This window comes from Ochotona curzoniae, unplaced genomic scaffold, assembly GCF_017591425.1.
Source record: "Ochotona curzoniae isolate NIBS_2020 unplaced genomic scaffold, NIBS_Ocur_1.0 contig_2321, whole genome shotgun sequence".
NCBI lineage: Eukaryota > Metazoa > Chordata > Mammalia > Lagomorpha > Ochotonidae > Ochotona > Ochotona curzoniae.
This window is the reverse complement of record NW_024465421.1, coordinates 18,068,684-18,085,075: the sequence shown is the minus strand read 5'-3', so window position 1 is coordinate 18,085,075 and position 16,392 is coordinate 18,068,684. Positions and strand designations below refer to the sequence as shown.

The following is a 16,392-nucleotide window of genomic DNA, read 5'->3' as shown; positions in this document are numbered from 1 at the left end:
GCCAAGCCCCGGGGGCGAGCTCTTGGGCACCTCTCCAGGACCTCGCCTTCACCCCCCACCACCAAAGCAGCTTTAGCTGCTTTGCAACTGGACAATTTTCCACTGCACCTGCCACTAGCCTGTCACGACATAGGCACCTCATGGTCACAGCAGCAACATTCCTCAACAGAGGGTCAAACAGTAACAGCACAAGTCATGTCTGGGCCCTCATATTCTGAGACCATGAGTCCATGAGGCGGAAAGGACGGCACGGCTGCCGTAGTCTGACCCAAGAATGCTGCTCTCGCCAGGCCCCGGGTTCACCGGCCTCCAGTTACTGAACCAGGAGCACTCCCTGGCTCTCGACCGCCTGACCGTTAAGACAGCCCAGTTCACCCACAGCCACAGGCTCTCCCTTACAAAGAGGAGAGAACTACCCATCCAAAAGCCTGGACTCTTACCCCATAGGCTAAAATAACTTTACCTGAAATGTGCAGTTACAAGTTTCTGTTCCACTCAATTAACAAAACTAGCCTCTTAAAATTGTGCAGATTTAAATTGGAAATTTTTGAATGGGCTACAGGGGGTAGTTGCTGTGGCTCTAAGCAGCAGCTCAGATGCCCCCATGCTGAGTCCCTGCTACCTTGCAGTTCCCCAACAGCTCCCTGCTCATGTGTCTGAGAACCAGGGGATGGCAGTCCAAGAGGCTGGGTTCTTGCTATACGCGTGGGAGACCCAGATGGATCTCCTGGCTTCAGTCTGGCCTCTGCCCAGCTACTGAGGGCATTTAGAAAAGTTCATCAGCACATGGAAGATCTCTGTCTGTGACTCTGTCTTTCCAATTAACCAAGTAAATCCTGAAGTAAAATGATCTGCAGGGAGCAGGCATTTCACCCAGAGGTTAAAATGCTTGCGCCCCATTTGAGTGCTTGGGTTTCCCTCCTGGCTTCTCCTAACTGCACCTTCTTTCCCCCACAGACCCTGGGAGGCAGTAGTGACGGCTCAGGCACTTGGGCTCCCAGTGAGAGACTTGGACTGCATTCCTGGCTCCTGGCTCCAGCCCAGCCACTGCAGGCACATGGGTAATGAGCCAATAGATGGAGCGTTCTTTCCCCTCCTCCTCCTCCCCTTGCCAAGTGTCTGCTTCTCAAATTAAGGAAAACAAACAAAAGAAATCCCCTGAGCTTCAGAGTGACATCACTCCGGTGACCCGCCAATCAAAGTTACCTCTCTGAAGTTAAGCCGAACGCATTAGGCCTGGGGGATGAAACTGCCTACAGTACCTAGGGTGAGCTTCAGGAGAGCTTGTTCTGGATCCAAGATATAATGAGATTCTTCTTTCACATCAACAATTGTGGCAAACTCCTTCACCCGCGTGGAGCTCGGAGCGCCCAGCCTCTCTGCATACAACCAGAAAAGGTTGGAATCCAAAAGGTACATGTTGAGGGTCTTGTTGGTTCTGCAGCTCAGGCCTGTGAAGTCCGAGCCGGGCGAGACGACGTCAGGGAAGGGAAAGCTTTTCTCCTCAATGTGAGGAACGGAGCTCGGGACAGTGACCTCACATTTCTTCTCCAGGGAAGAATATGGAAGGGCCGGGGTTTCAAAGACACCCCCTTGTTCAGACTCCATGAAGCTCGCCAGGCCCCTGGGGATCGTCCTGCAACATGCAGTGTAGTAGCTGAAAGGGCTGTAGGAAGTTAAAAAATTGCTGCACTCGATGCTCTCCGATGCCACATGATAAAAGGCCTGTTCCTTGAGGTAGAACGAATCCAGAGCGGCAGCTATCTCGAAGAAGCTGCACTGCGGCACGCTCACCGAGCTGGGCCGCACACCCCCGGCACTCTGATTGACACACAGCTCGCAGATGTTGTGGGTCCTGGACAAGGCGTGTCCCGGGGGCAGCACCACAGTGTTGCAGCAGGGGGAGGCCACAATCAGCGGCGGGTCTGCCAGCGGGGCCTGTGGGGCGGGAGCTAGGGTCTCCAACATGGGAGCGTCGGCCCGCCGCAGGTGCTGCAGGAGGCGTTCCACCACGTGGTCCCCGTGACAGTTGTGGTACTCCAAGGCCACTTCGGTGATCTGTAACACAGAGCAGAGCCAGTGAGCTGCAGGGGGAAGATCCTGCTCTGTCGGCACAGGGACCAGGCAGGAGGATGTCTCCCCCTCCAGCCTGTCACTATGCACAAGCAATGAAAGGATCTAGAAGAGCAACACCAGGAAGATGTGGGTAAACGAGGCCCCCAGGCTAGGAATAGAGCCTGAAGCCCCCCCATCAGTGCCCTCCTCCCTGCCATCATGGTTCACATTCACCAGGAAGTCTGGACATTCCTTGGGCAGTTCCTGAGTAGTGACAGTCTCTGACAACACACACGGCTCCAAGCAGCCTCACACCTCACAGGAGGCCACAAACCCAGCCCGAGCAAAGCAATGTGCTCCCTACATGTCTTCCTCCTTCTCTTCCCTGGAGAATAACACCATTATGTGAGAAAGTGGCAATGCCTCAGCTGCTTCCCAGCCCCACTGCACCTCTGATACAGCCAGCTCTGACATCCGCATGGCTCAGCAGCCGGCACTCCCGTCCTGCCCCAGTCCTCCCAGCCACAGACCCCACGCAGTCAATCACCAGAGATCAGTCATTTTCTCTCCCTACGTCAACTGCATCTCCACACTCCACCTGTTTTTAAAACTGTGAGTGTGGGGCCTAGTGCGATAGCACAGTGGTTAAAGTCCTCGCCTTGAACGCACTGGGATCCCATATGGGTGCCAGTTCTAATCTTGGCGGCTCCACTTCCCATCCAGCTCCCTGCTTGTGGCCTGTGAAAGCAGTCGAGAACGGTCCAAAGCCTTGGGACCCTGTACCCACATGGGAGACCCTGAAGAGCTCTTGGCTCCCGGCTTCAGATTGGCACAGCACCGGCCGTTGTGGTCATTTGGGGAGTGAACCATCGGATGGAAGATCTTCCTTTCTGTCTCTCCTCCTCTCTGTAGATCTGCCTTTCCAATAAAAATAAAATAAATCTTTAAAAAAAAATGACCACGAGTGTGAGTGATGCTTCTAAGCAAAGGACACACACAGGAGGGTAAGCTGCCTAGAAGATCTTCACACAATGTCACCCCCTCCCAGAGGCCAGACACCGATACCCAGGGTCCAGGTAGTGCTTCCGGAGCGTCTGGGAGGACTGACCTCTGCTCCTCCAGTGGTCCTGACACCTCCCAGTCTCATGAGCCTCTCCTCCCAACAAGGACTACATCCTTCTGTCCCTGGAGCCCAGCCGGGCACCAGGCACACAGCACATGCCGTAAACCTCGGAGAGCCATGCACTCTCACTCACCTTGCGGGCACAGCTGCTTTCCCGCAGTGTTTTAGCAGCTACCATTAACATCCTACCCCATCTCTAAACTGGGCATATGTCCCCATCCATCCCCCTCACCCCCCAGTTTCAAGAGAGAAAGGACTAAGTTAACATTTGAAAGGCATTTATTTTCTAAACATGCTAAATCCTAGAGCAACTAGATAAAGGATGCTAAGTTTATTAAAGTAGGGGTGCAAATGGCACACAAAACTACTTAATGAGTGCAACTCTAACTTAATAATAAGTTTTGTAACACTCATGGCATTAATTCAAAACATATGTAACTATACAGAAAAATGAACTGTTTATGAGGTCAGTATTGTGATGGTGGCAGAAAAACTGCCAGCTCTGGCATTAGCATCCCATCTGGATGCAGGTTGGAGTCCTGGTTGCTCCACTTCCGATCCAGCTCTCTGCTAACACACATAGATGAGTATTAGAAGACGCACCAAGAACAAGCTCCTGGCTCTTGGCTTCAGCCTGGCCCGGCTTCAACCACTGCGGACATTTAGTGAGTGAATCAACAAATGGAAGATCTTTGTGTCTCTCCGCCTCTCTGCTTACGTTGCCTTTCAAGTAAGTAAAACATATACAGTTTCAAGATTTTGTTTATTCTTACTGAAAACTCAGATTTACATAGAGAAGGAGAGACAAAGATCCTCAATCCACTGGTTCATTCCCCAAGTAGCTGCAACAGCTGGAGCTGAGCTGATCCAAAGCCAGGAGTCAGCATTCTCTTCTGGGTTTCCCATGCAGGTGTAGGGTCCTTTGGGCTGTCCTCCATTTCCCTCCCATGCCACAAGCTGGAAGGGAAAGGAGCAGATGGGACACAAACCAGCACCCACATGGGATCCTGGAGTGGAGCATGCAAGGCAAGGACTTTAACCACTAGACCCAGATAAACTTTTTAAAAAAGATTTATTTATTTTTATTGGAAAGTCAGATTTACAGAGAGAAGCAGAAACAGAGAGGAAGATCTTCTATTTGCTGGTTCACTTTCCAGGCCAGAATTGAACAAATCTAAAGCTAGGAGCCAAGAGCTTCTTCCAGGTCTCCCAGGCATGTGCAGGGTCCCAAGGCTTTGGCCTGTCCTCTACTGCTTTCCCAGGCCACAAGCAGGGAGCTGGATGAGAAGTGAAACAGCCGGGATATGAACCTTTGCCTATACGGGATTCCAGCGAGTACAATGCAAGAATTTAGTCCCTAAGCCACCACATCAGGCACAATAAAATAAATCTTCACAAAAAGAATGGTTTGAATAGTTTTTGACATAAAAAAGGCACTTTATGTGACACCTAGTGTTTCAAACTTCTTTTTTATCCCCCTGGCGCACTAAAACCTCAGTAGTTTTCAGATGCAGCTCCGAAAGAAGCAAACCGTGCCAAGGAAGGCAAGCTGACATAGTCACTCAGGGTCCAGCTGTCCACTGCCACAGCCAGGCACTGCTTGAGATGCAAAGACACAACAGAAGTTAACGCTCCCACCCTACTCCCCAACACTGGAAGGCCCTCAGACTTGCCACCATCTTTTACAGAATCCAAGTTGGAATGCCTCAGTCACATCACAGAGAACAAAATTTCTAAAAGACCTTTTCTCGTCTTTTCACGCTCATAAAGCACCCATAAATATTTTTCAACTGAAGAAAGTGATTGGGTAAACATCGCGATACTCCTACGGATGGGAAGTTTCACCTTCCTCCTATGAATATGTCAAAACACAGCACGCTGTGTACCTGACTTGACACCGGAATTAACTTCACCGGCACTGCCAAGGCACACTTGGCAAATGACGTCAAACGCTTGTCTGGACATTCCTTTCTACTTTCTCTAATAGGAAAACTTGTGAGACTGAACCTAAGAACCATGCCTCAGTGAGCAGCAACCAACCCAACCAGAGACCCTGTTCAGCTGGGGTGAGCACCGCCTGACTAGCCAGCCCAAGATGCACAGAGTGAGACGGTAAGATTCCTGTGATGGAGTGAGAGCAGAGAACCTCAAGGCTCTCCAGTCACAGGTGTCTGAGGCCTGTGCTGCTGCAGGAACCTGTGCTCAGCTTGGCAGATTTGACAGAGAGAGGTGTTTCATCTGCTGGTTCACTCCCCAAATGGCCACAGACAGCATCGCTGAGTGATCCAAAGCCAGGAGTCAAGAAGTAGTAACTTCTGGGGCTCCCATGTGGGTGCAGGGGCCCAAGGACTTGAACTATCCTCCACTGCTTTCGCAGGCCATAAGGAGGGGGTTGGATCAGAAGTGGAATAGCCAGGACATGAACCTTTCGTGGGATGCCTCACAGGATTTCAGCACTAACAGGCAGAGGATGAGCACCTTATGCCACCATGCCAGCCCTGACCACAGTTCACTTCAGGTTGGCACCCTCCACAATCCCCATCAGCACAGTTTCAAACGTTTCTGCCTGGCTTGCCCACAACCCTCACTCTACAATGACCTCTCTTTGTAACAAGGTCAGTGACCTCAATTCTGCCCCAGTCAGAGCTACGATGATGACAGAAAAATAAAGCTGCTTTCACATCTGTCACAGCCAAGGCAATGGGTCATGATTCGCCTTGTTGAAGTTACACCCGGCCCGCCTACCCCCACTGTGTCACTCTATCTAAGCACAGCCCCTACGTTCCATCCTGTTTCCAAGCACTCCTCTGGAAGGCAAAGCATCCTCATGGGAGTGCTCAGCTTTAGTGCTGGGGACACTGCCACGGCAACAGTCACTCTTGAGGCCCTTGGGAACTACTGATGAGCTGTTCATCAGCTCCTGCTGCGGACCACAAACCTGGGGCCTGTCCTCTACTGATCACCTAAACCTGAGGCAACTTTGCCTTCCATTCCTGTCAGCCCATCAAGCCCAGCCTGCCCCTCCTCTGCCTCCTCGGATGGCGCTCCTTGCACTCCTCCCAGCCCTGATCCAGGCCTGCGGCTGGCCTTCCTCTGTCCTGCACGACGGGCAGGCACTCCCTGTCGTCAAAGCCCTTGGAAGTAGGGACCATGACTGCTGCACACACTAACTGTCGCCCAGAGCTCCCAAGCACAGCACCCAATAAAACAGACCTGAAATAAAGAGGAAATGTGCTGGATCAAGGCGCTGCTTGCCCTAGCCACGTGCTGAGAGCAGCTATCAGTTTGCATCCATCTCAACTGCATGCAGAGGGACTCTACCTGCCACACAGGGACACTGGGTGTCCTGAGAAAGGAGCTATGTGCAAGCCTGTGCTGTGTCGTAGCATGGCAAGATGCCACCTGCTAGGCCAGCATCCATATGGATACTAATTCTTGTTCTAGCTGTTTCATTTCTTATCCAATTCCCTGTTAATGGCCTAAAAAAGGTAGTAGTAGATGGAGCTAGTACTTGGGCCCTTGCCACCCATGTGGAAGATTTGGAAGAAGCTCCTGGCTTCAGGGTGGCTCCACCTAAGCTCTTGCAGCCACGTGGGAGTGAAAGAGCCAACAGAAGCTTTCTCTCTCTATACATATAAGTTTTTCAAGTAAATAAATAAAATTTCTTTAAAGCAGCTTTTGGGAGGTAATCCAACCCCTAAATCTGTGGGCAAAAGATCTTGGTTCCTTTCTCAAACCATAATCTTTTCCAGGACCCTTGCATGCCCAAAGCAGGTAAGCCAGAATGCTCCAGAAAGAAAACAGGTGAAGTAAAACCCTCCCCCTAAAGAAATGGTGTTTACTCCTTCTAGTTCTCCCAAGTCACAGGAGAAGAAACAAAATTATCTCCTTCCTTTCTCTTTCTCTAAGCCAAGACAGCAGTGTCTGTTCAGAATGTCCCAGGCAGGGAGAAAGACTTTCACAGGCCCCAGAGCAGCCACGTGTGGCTGACAGTCCCTCCAGGCAGTGGCACAGGCAAGCGCTGTGGGGCAGACAACAGCAGCATCTGTGTGGCCAGGCCTGTGGCTCGCTGGCTGGCTGCAAGTGGTGCGAGCCAATTAAGGGATCCTTGAGGGAAAGAAAAAAGTGAAATCCTCAGTAAATCCAATTTAGCAATCCCAGGCTCTCTCTGCTGATTGTTATTGCTCCCTCTAAGTGTCTCCAAATGGTCTGTGTATAAAATAAACGCACACCCAGAGAGCAAGAAGCATAAAGAGCAGGAGGGAGGAGCTTCCTGGGAACCCTGCAGCTCCCCGACACAGCAGAGTCAGGGAAACAAAGTGACCCCATGTCACAGCTGCTGAGCTCTTACTTACTGTCTCCAGCACAGCCAGGGCCAGCTATCAGGCCCAACCCCCACGACAGTGGCATCTCCCAGGCCACACTGACCATCTCAGCAGGAGACATACTCAGTCGTTGTCCGGAGCAGCCACTGTGGCTCCTGGCCTGGGTATGGGCTCCTGCTCACTGCAGGAGGAGGAAAAAGAAGACTGCCACCAGGCACAGCTGCTAGAGGAGGCAACTCTGCAGCCTGAGTCCAGGAGGCAGGTCCACCACAGGTTCTCACCTCATTGATTAAAGGATGACTCTCAGCTAAGGGGTTAAAAGGTATGAAGAGAAAAAGTGCTGGTCCTTTCTTCAGCTCGTTATTCAGCAGGAGGCTCTTGCCCCCGTGCGGCCGCAACCATCGGAAGAGTGTCTCCTGGTTTTCTGAGGCCCATTTGTAGATGTTCTCAGCTGTGTAGTTCACAACTTCCCGAGGAAAGACCTGTGAAAGACAAGGGCATAGGCTGAAAGCAAGCCATGTGAAGCAGGGCAGCATCGCAGTGCCCTGGCGGCATCCTCTCCAGGGGCTGCCAAAGCCCACGTGGCCACAGACCTGTCTACCAAAACCTGCTTGCTTCTCCCTGCCTGTGGGGAGGCTGCAGCCCTCACCACCCTGTCCACAGGAGCAACAGAATGCTCTCGGGCCTTTGTAAAACGACCAAGGAACAGACATTACAGGATTAAGGTTCAGGAAGAGCCTTGCTTTGGTCCGACAGTGGCAGAAATGAGGTCTCCGTGAGGAGGAGGCTAGGTTTCACTCACATGCTAAGGATGAGGTGAACATCTGAGTGGGGACCCCATAAAATACATGCAGGAACCAATGATCAGCCTCACTTTGCACAAGGCCATGGATCTTACATATGGATTTTATGTATATCAAGAAAGTAACATTTAGTGTTTTTTGCTTTGCTTTTCTGTAACAATCTATGCATACAACTGCTTTTGAAATTCCAAAGCCAGACATCACTGGTTTTAGGGAGAACTGCCAAAGAGGTGCTTTTGGGAAGTGTCACCAAATGAGACCCTCATATTCCCCCACAGTGAGGGCTAACAAGGCCTCACCACGCGATGTTCCCAGCTGTTGCTTTGATAAAGACTGGTATCCCTGTAGTATCTCATCTGATAAAAGGAATTCCACCACTATCCCAACCAACCTCAAACAACAGCCAACACCAGCAGCAAACCTCATACACTGTTCAGTCATTTTATTCCTGTTATAAATCTCCTTTATACCCTCTGCTATAAATACATACAGTATATGTAGGCTGCAAAACAAGCTAAAAATGAAGGGTGTCAGAAAGTGATGGCCAGCAAAGCAGATGAAGTCTAAAGAAGTCTGGCAGGCACAAGGAGGGGGAGCAAGGAAGCAGGCCCAACAGTGGCTCTCAAAGGGAGACTTCAGAAAAAACAGACTCTAACACCTTAATAAATACTTCTATTTGGAAAATACAAAATGCATCTGCTTTGGGAATGTAAACTGCTAAGAAATAAAGTACAGCATCGGGGGTGCTAGTGACACGCAGGGGTCAGGCACTGGCAAGCCAGGGCTGCCCGTGGGGGCTGATGGTACCCTGGGAGGCACAGGACTGCCCCTGAGCTAAGGGGACCAAGGCTTAAAGGGTTGGGTACACTAAAGCCCAGGGACAATGACCTATACAACTGACACAGTCACTGGCATTGGAGACAGAAAATACTTCCAGAAAATACACTCTCAGTGACGTGACCAAGATAGCAGCAATAAACAGAGCAGAAGTACAGGACACAGGACATGGGTCAAAGGCTTAGAAGTTGCTAAGTTAAGGGTGTTCAACCAAAAAAGCAAATAAAGTCAGGGAACGAGGGTGACAATGGACAAGGCAGGCTCTGTGGGACAAGACGCCATCCACTTCTGTGACTTGCCAAGAACCTCAAAACCCCGCTCCATCAGTGAAGAAGAAGAGCCTGTCGTAACTCTACTCAGGTCATAAATGAACAAACAACATCACCCAGCAGACACTTAACCTCTGGGACATGAGCCCAAACAACTGCCCAGCAGAGGAACTGCAAACTCACCCAGGAAGGAAAACTACAAGGCTGAGCCAACCTCTAAGAACAAGAACCAAGAATGTCTGTGTGTTAGATCACGGGCCCCGCACAGTGCAGGCTCGCAGGTGAGGCTGTGGGCGCTCTCGGAGCACGCAGAAAATCGGTGCACATTTCTAGGGAGTACCACTGACTTGACCCAATTCTCGGAGGACTCTGTGACCTACACAAGGGTAAGACTGCACTAAAATAAACGTGATTTCAAGATACTTACAAGCGATGTGTTGAAATGTCTATGTAAATACACACTTCCAGAGTGTACTAAGGATACCAGTTTCGCAAGATGCTTATTTGTGATAACCCCAAATCGTACTGTTCCTAGGTAATCTGAAACAGAAAATTTTCCTTTATTAAAGAAAAGGCCTAGGCCTTAAAACCACCACAAAACCCAATGGTCAAGTCTTGCTGCACGAACCCCCAGAAGCAGAGCCCTGAACAAAGAAGGAAGGAGCAGAAGGCACTCTCCTCCTGGAACAGGTTTCAGCCATCAAGTGCCACAAGGCCCCGCCTGACAGTACTGTCCCCGACAATCACCTCGGCTGGGGAGTTTGGTGGGTCCCTCTGGGATGCTCTGACCTGTCCCCCGGCTCACCAGGCAGAGCCGAGAGCGGAGGACAGGCTACTCCCTGACAGCACACTGCCCATGGCTGGCTCCTCCACCTCACTCCGCTCAGCTCCACCTTTCCTAAGAAGCCTTTCCTGGCCGCCTGCAGTCCACGAAGGCTCCTTCCCCTCGGACGCTCCCTTCACCACTGCCCTATTTTTATAGCACATATTACTGTCTACATGATCTTACTCATTACTGAGATTTTCTTTGGTTTCATTTCTCTTTAGAATGTGAGTTCCATGAAATTAGGACTTATTTACGGATGGCACTGCAGTGCCCAGATCCTTACTATGACCACATCAACAAGATTTATTAAATGAAAGAAATCCAGCAAATAAAAAGAACTCATACAAATAAACAAGAAAAAGAAAATGGGCAAATCACAGAAAAAGAAATACACAAGGCTAGTAATTACAAGGAAATATATTCAACCTCACTATTACAGAGGAAAACAAGTTAAAATATCCTTTTTAACTCTCAATTGCCCTTAAGGCATAGGAAAGATCAAGAATGAATGACCAACAGATTGAGGAGTGCTGTGATGCAAGGTTGGAACCAACAAAACAGCTTCCCCCAGCGACAACATGAAGGGTGGACACTGCCAGCAACCCAGCTGAGTAGCCACGTATGTGTGTCAGTCACCATACGCAAAGGCATTCAGCAAGAAATGGCCACGAGAGGTCAGTAACAAGGAGGTAGGGCTGTCTACACAGTAGACGTGGATCTTCAACACATCCATGAGTGAAAACGCATACAGCAGACAATCAACACCTTCTCATGTTTAAAAAACCTCACAATGGTCAACCACTATTTTTGTCCTATATGCACATGAGCTTAGAAACATGAAGGCTGTAAAAGGATAATGAAATCGGCTTGATGCTATAGACAGATCAAAGACAACGCTATCCTTACGTCTGAAGCTTTCATTTTTCCTTGGAGCACCTAATAACATAACCCTTGTGACACAACGATATGTGTTATTAATGGAGCATGGACAAGACAGTGTAGGGAAGAGCACATTCCTGTCCCCATGCCCATCACACGAAGCTTCCACTTCCTCTCCAGCCCCACCGCTCAGCAGGGACAGCCTCTCCCCGCAGGACAAGGAGTGGCTGACAGGTCTCTTCTGCCATGGAGGATGACTGGTACTACAAACCCAGTAAGTTTTAAAAGGCAGGAAAGAAGAAACGCAGGCAGAGTAAGTTGGGAATCAGAGAGCCTGCTTCTTTACAGGGGAATATGACCAGGGGCAGCAGAGCTGGGGAGGTATGGTGTGACTACTGGGGTCACGGGAATGTTCTGGAAACCAGACAAAGGAAACCTACTGACAAGCAGGGAACCCAAGGCAGAATACAAGCACTACCAAACAGACCTCACCACACAGCCACTGAAGGGGGAGCCCGCGGGGACAGGGTGGAGAAACACTAGGGTCTGTGCCCACCCACTGCAAACTCCGGGCCAAAATGCAGAACGTCCTCAGGAAGGATGCATTATGAAGAACATTGTGGATTTCAAAAGCTGCTTACACCAAAGATAAACTCATCTTTCAATTTCATTTTCCCCAAGCCTTTTGAAGTACTCTGACAAGCAAGCAATTTTAAGATGATTAACTCATTTACTTCTTTGTAAGTAAATATAGCACATGTAGCTACAGCAGATTCTCCCTGCTGCATTAAGCAGTTACATGTTAAAAGGGGTAGGTTCAAATGAACCCTGTGGTATTAGACTAGGATCAGGGACAATACGCATAAACATATGGTTTTATTTTTTAAGTTTATTTATTTATTTGAAAGGCCGTGTAACAGGAAGACAGTCTTCCATCCACTGGTGGGTTGTGGGTTCACTTCCCAAATGGCTGAAACAGCCAAGGGCTGGGCCAGGCTCAAGCCAGCAGTCAAGAATTCCATCCAGCTCTCCCACATAGATGGCAGGGACCCAAACATTCGGGCCATCTGCTGCTGCCTTGCCAAGCTCATCAGAAGCAAGCTGGATAGGAAAGAAAGCAGCTGGGACTTGAACTGGCTCTCCAATATGGGATGCCTCTGCCGCAGGCAGAAGCTTAACCCCTATTCCACATCACTGGTTCCAAACTTAGGGTTTTTAATATCCAGACAGATGACAGACACAGGAGGACATAAACAGGTGTGTGTCCTAGTCTGTTTGCTAGTGCACCTAGCAGTGACGCTGACCTGAACCAAAGCACACACCACACCACCAGAACTTAGTTTCTTTTTTTTTTTTTAATGATTTTTTTTATTTAAAAATCAGAGTTACAGGAAAAGAGAGAGGGAAAGAGAGGGAGAGATCTTCCATCTGCTGGTTCACTCCCCAGATGGCCACAATGGCCAGGGCTGGGACAGACTAAAGCCAGAAGCTCCTTTCAAGTGTCCTGTGTGGGTAACAGAGACCCGAGCATTTGAACTATCTTGCACTGCTTTTTCCAGGCAATTAGTAGGGAGCTGGATTGGGAGAGGATCAGCTAGAATACAAACTGACACTTACGTGGGATGCTGGTATTGTAAGCAGCAGCTTTGTGTGCTATGCCACAACACTTTCCCCAGCACTCAGTTCCTAAGGAAAAGAATAAGGCTCTTGGAACAGAAGTTGATCCAGAGGTGGGAGAAGGAAAGTCTAAGTCAAGCCTGAAATATCTCACTGTGTCAGAACAAGTGGTGGTAACTGGCTTGGTCCAGAGACAAAAGATTCAACCCAGGGTGCTCCTAATGGTAAAACAGGAACACCCTGACCAAAATGACAACCTACGACAGTATCCTGAGTAAAGCAAACAGCCCTGTCTCCGCCCGACGCCAGTAACTGGGAGGTCTGCTCTTCTCCACAGGAGAAGGAAGAACAAGCAAGACACAATCACGCCTGAGCAGGACAGCAGGGCTGCCACAGGCAAGGCGGACTGCAGTGCTCAAGTCAGGGGCAAGGGCCTGGGGACAGAGCTGCAGTTACACAGCATCTTAATCCCTTACATGTATGTCCGTACTTAAAGACAGATATTTATCTGTTTATTAAGTCAGAGTTCTAGAGACACAGGGAGAGACAGAGAGATCTTTTGTCCGCTGGTTCATTCCTCAGATGGCTCTGAAGCCAGGAGTCAGTAACTTCATCTGGGTCTCCCATGTGGGTGACAGGGGCTCAAACATGTAGGTCATCTTCTGTGTTCCTAGGCACATGAGCAGAGAGCTGGACTGAAAGCCAAGACACAAGCTGGTGCCCACATGAGATGCCCATGTCACAGGTGGTGGCTTTACCAGCTATGGCACAATGCTGCCCACCCCCATCACTTTTTAAAAAGATTTATTTATTTACTCAGGAAGTCAGAGAGAGAGAGGGGGAGAGGCAGAGGGAGAGCCCCAACGTATCCATTAGCCACAAAGGAAAAGACAGTTACTTCCCAGTGGAGAGAGCCAGCAGCGAGCACCTTCATCACATGACCAAGGGAGACACCCTCCACCACAAACCCTCGATAAGAAACACCACAAAGGACACATTTCTGTGGTTTTCTTGCCCAAGATGCTTAAACCCATTTTAACCACAAGACATCAGATGAACAAACTGAGCAGTTTTAAGTATCAGCCAGTATTCTTCAAAAGCGTCAAGGCCACGGATGATAAGGAAAGACAGAAGAATTGTCACAGATTGGAGGAGACGAAGGAGAAAAGCTGTGAGGTGAGACCCAAGACTGGATCCTGGATCAGAACAGACACAAGTGCAAACACTGGCATCATGTGATCAAGGACTGCCGTTCAGCTCACAGGACAGAAACCAAGTTCCTGTATTTGACAAGCCCACCACAACAAATGGGAGCAGCTGGGAGAAGGCAGACAATTAGGGAATGTCCTTCAATTCCTGCAAATTCTTGGTAAGTACAAAGTTATAATAAGATTCCAAAAACAATTTTTTTTTTAAAGCTGTATGCCATTTAATGTGTGAGTTCAGTTCCTAAAGCTGCGAGAAGAAAAAGCAGGAGCTTAGAGAAGTCAGGAACTGAAAGAACCAGACCAACATTCCCCAGAGAAGGGAGGCTCATGTGATGGCCAGAGAAGAGGAGCAGCGAGCCAGGAACCTTCCTGCTGACTGCCAGAGCAAAGGGACAGGAAGGGACAGCTGACTCGAAGGCTGAGACAGGCCCCTCAAAATTCAGTTTAGGGCACGACACGGTAGCCTAGTGACTAAAGTCCTCGCCTTGCATGTGCTGGGACCCCATATGGGTGCCGGTTCTAATCCGAGCAGCCCAGCTTCCTATCCAGCTCCCTGCTTGTGGCCTGGGTAAGCAGCTGAGGATGGTCCAAAGTGTTGGGATACTGTACCAGCATGGGAGACCTGGAAGAAGATCCTGGCTCCTGGCTCCTGGCTCCTGGCTTTGGATCAGCTCAGTTCCAGCCATTGCAACCACCTGGGAATAAACCAGAGGATGGAAGATCTTCCTGTCTATCCTCCTCTCTGTGTATCACTTTCAAATAAATAAATGAATAAAAAGAACAGAAAGCAGGCCTGCAGAGAACAGATTCCAACACCTTACAGCTCCAGAGCTTCATTTTTCCCACGTAGGGAAGCTCACAATATCACACTTGCACTGACATTCCTGCAGAGTGTGGAAATCTTGCAGGAGGCAGCAGCTATAATTGCACTCAGATTAGCACAGGGAGTTTATGGTGGAAGATTGACCCAAGAAAACAATACTTTAAGTACATGTTCAGAGCATTCTCCATTAAGCAGGGCTTACTCTGAAAGAGTCTGCTACTTGTGAAACTTTTTTTTTTCATAAAGTGTTGAGACTCCAACATTTCAATTATGAATTTTTATTTCTTTATTGACAAGGCAGATAGAGATCTTCATCTGCTGGCTTACTCCTAGCAGCAGGGCTGCACCAGGCCCAAGTCAGGACCTCAGAACTCAATGCAGGTTTCTCCCACTGGTGGCAGGAACCCACCATCTGCCAACAGGACCTGCACTAGCGGGAAGCTGAATCTGGGAGAGGAGGCAGGACTTACACCAGTACTCCAATGTGAGGCCAGGAATCTGGCACAGCACTTAAGATGACAAACACTTGCCCCCGATTAAGAACTTTGAATACGTTGAATAATTAAATATAAACTGAGAATCATACTCTTTCTTCTGCCAAAAAAGATAACATTAATGTTACCTAACAACAGTAACAATAAGTGCTAAATGCTAATAACAATAAAGCTAGTGACCTCCGTTAGCCTGGTAACTGGCCTGTTTCAGATATCCATCAACCAAAAGGTGACAACCAGTGTCAGAGGGGACTGCAAGATGCAGTCAGGTCTGGAAAAAACTTCTGCATAAAGAATTCATTATTAAACAGTTTGTGCAGCTGCTCACGGAGGCAACCAAAGGACAGGTGCTGTGGCCCTCACTGCTTGGAAGGGAGGGAGGGAGTCTGGCTAGTCCCCGCCTGCTACAAAGGCAACACCTGGGGTTGGCCCTGAGCTGTGTGGGGTTAAGCCATGGGGCTTGGGCCACCAGCATCCTACACAAGGGTGCCTGGGACTGAGTTCTGCCTCTGCTTGCAAACCAGATTCCAGTTCATGTCCTTCAAAGGTAGCACATGACAGTCCGAGCACAGAGTCCCACAGAGAAGCCCAGGTGGAGTCCAGTCCCAGCTAACTGCCAGGCTTTTTCTCTGCTTTCACCTCCACATGTACCACTGCAGCTGCCCTGCCGAGGCACTCCACACATTCCTGTCACCATGTACCTGGTGGCACCCCCAAGGATGCAGAGCAATGGAAGGACCTCAAGGTCCACTCAGGCTCCTCAATCATCTACCCAGACGCTCAGCTTTGCAGCAAGGGCTTGCTGCTGCTGCGTAGGGCTTTTCTTGCATAATGTTTTAATAACAAACTATTTTATTTTGCTTCACACAGTTTGTCTTAAATACAAATTTTAATTTAAAAACTTCAGAGACATAAAACACATCAGCAAAGCAAGATGTTACAACTCTGAAACAATGCAGAAAATGAAAGTTTACTTTTCACCCCACCCCCTTATGTTTATTTTTAGTTATCTTGATCTCCTTGAAAGGCAGAATGACAGAAAGAGAGAGAGATCTTCCACCTGCTGGGGTCACTCCCCAAATGGTCACAATCATTACATGTTGCCTCCCAGGATGCACTGGGAGAAAGCTGGG

At 49.3% G+C, this 16,392-nt stretch overlaps 1 protein-coding gene across 3 annotated transcripts in view; it reads right to left on the bottom strand.

Moving 5' to 3' along the window:
* The window catches only part of TXNDC11 (thioredoxin domain containing 11), a 53,905-nt gene that overhangs the window by 10,408 nt on the left and 27,105 nt on the right, over nt 1-16,392 (bottom strand). For 2 of the 3 annotated variants that reach the window (XM_040973327.1, XM_040973328.1), the window contains 3 exons: nt 9,840-9,952; nt 7,785-7,985; nt 1,263-2,058 (listed from right to left, as the gene is read on the bottom strand). In XM_040973327.1, the coding sequence (XP_040829261.1) occupies nt 1,263-2,058; nt 7,785-7,985; nt 9,840-9,952 (1,110 nt within the window). The remainder of the gene's footprint in view (nt 1-1,262; nt 2,059-7,784; nt 7,986-9,839; nt 9,953-16,392) is intronic. The other variant, XM_040973329.1, reaches the window with a different exon arrangement.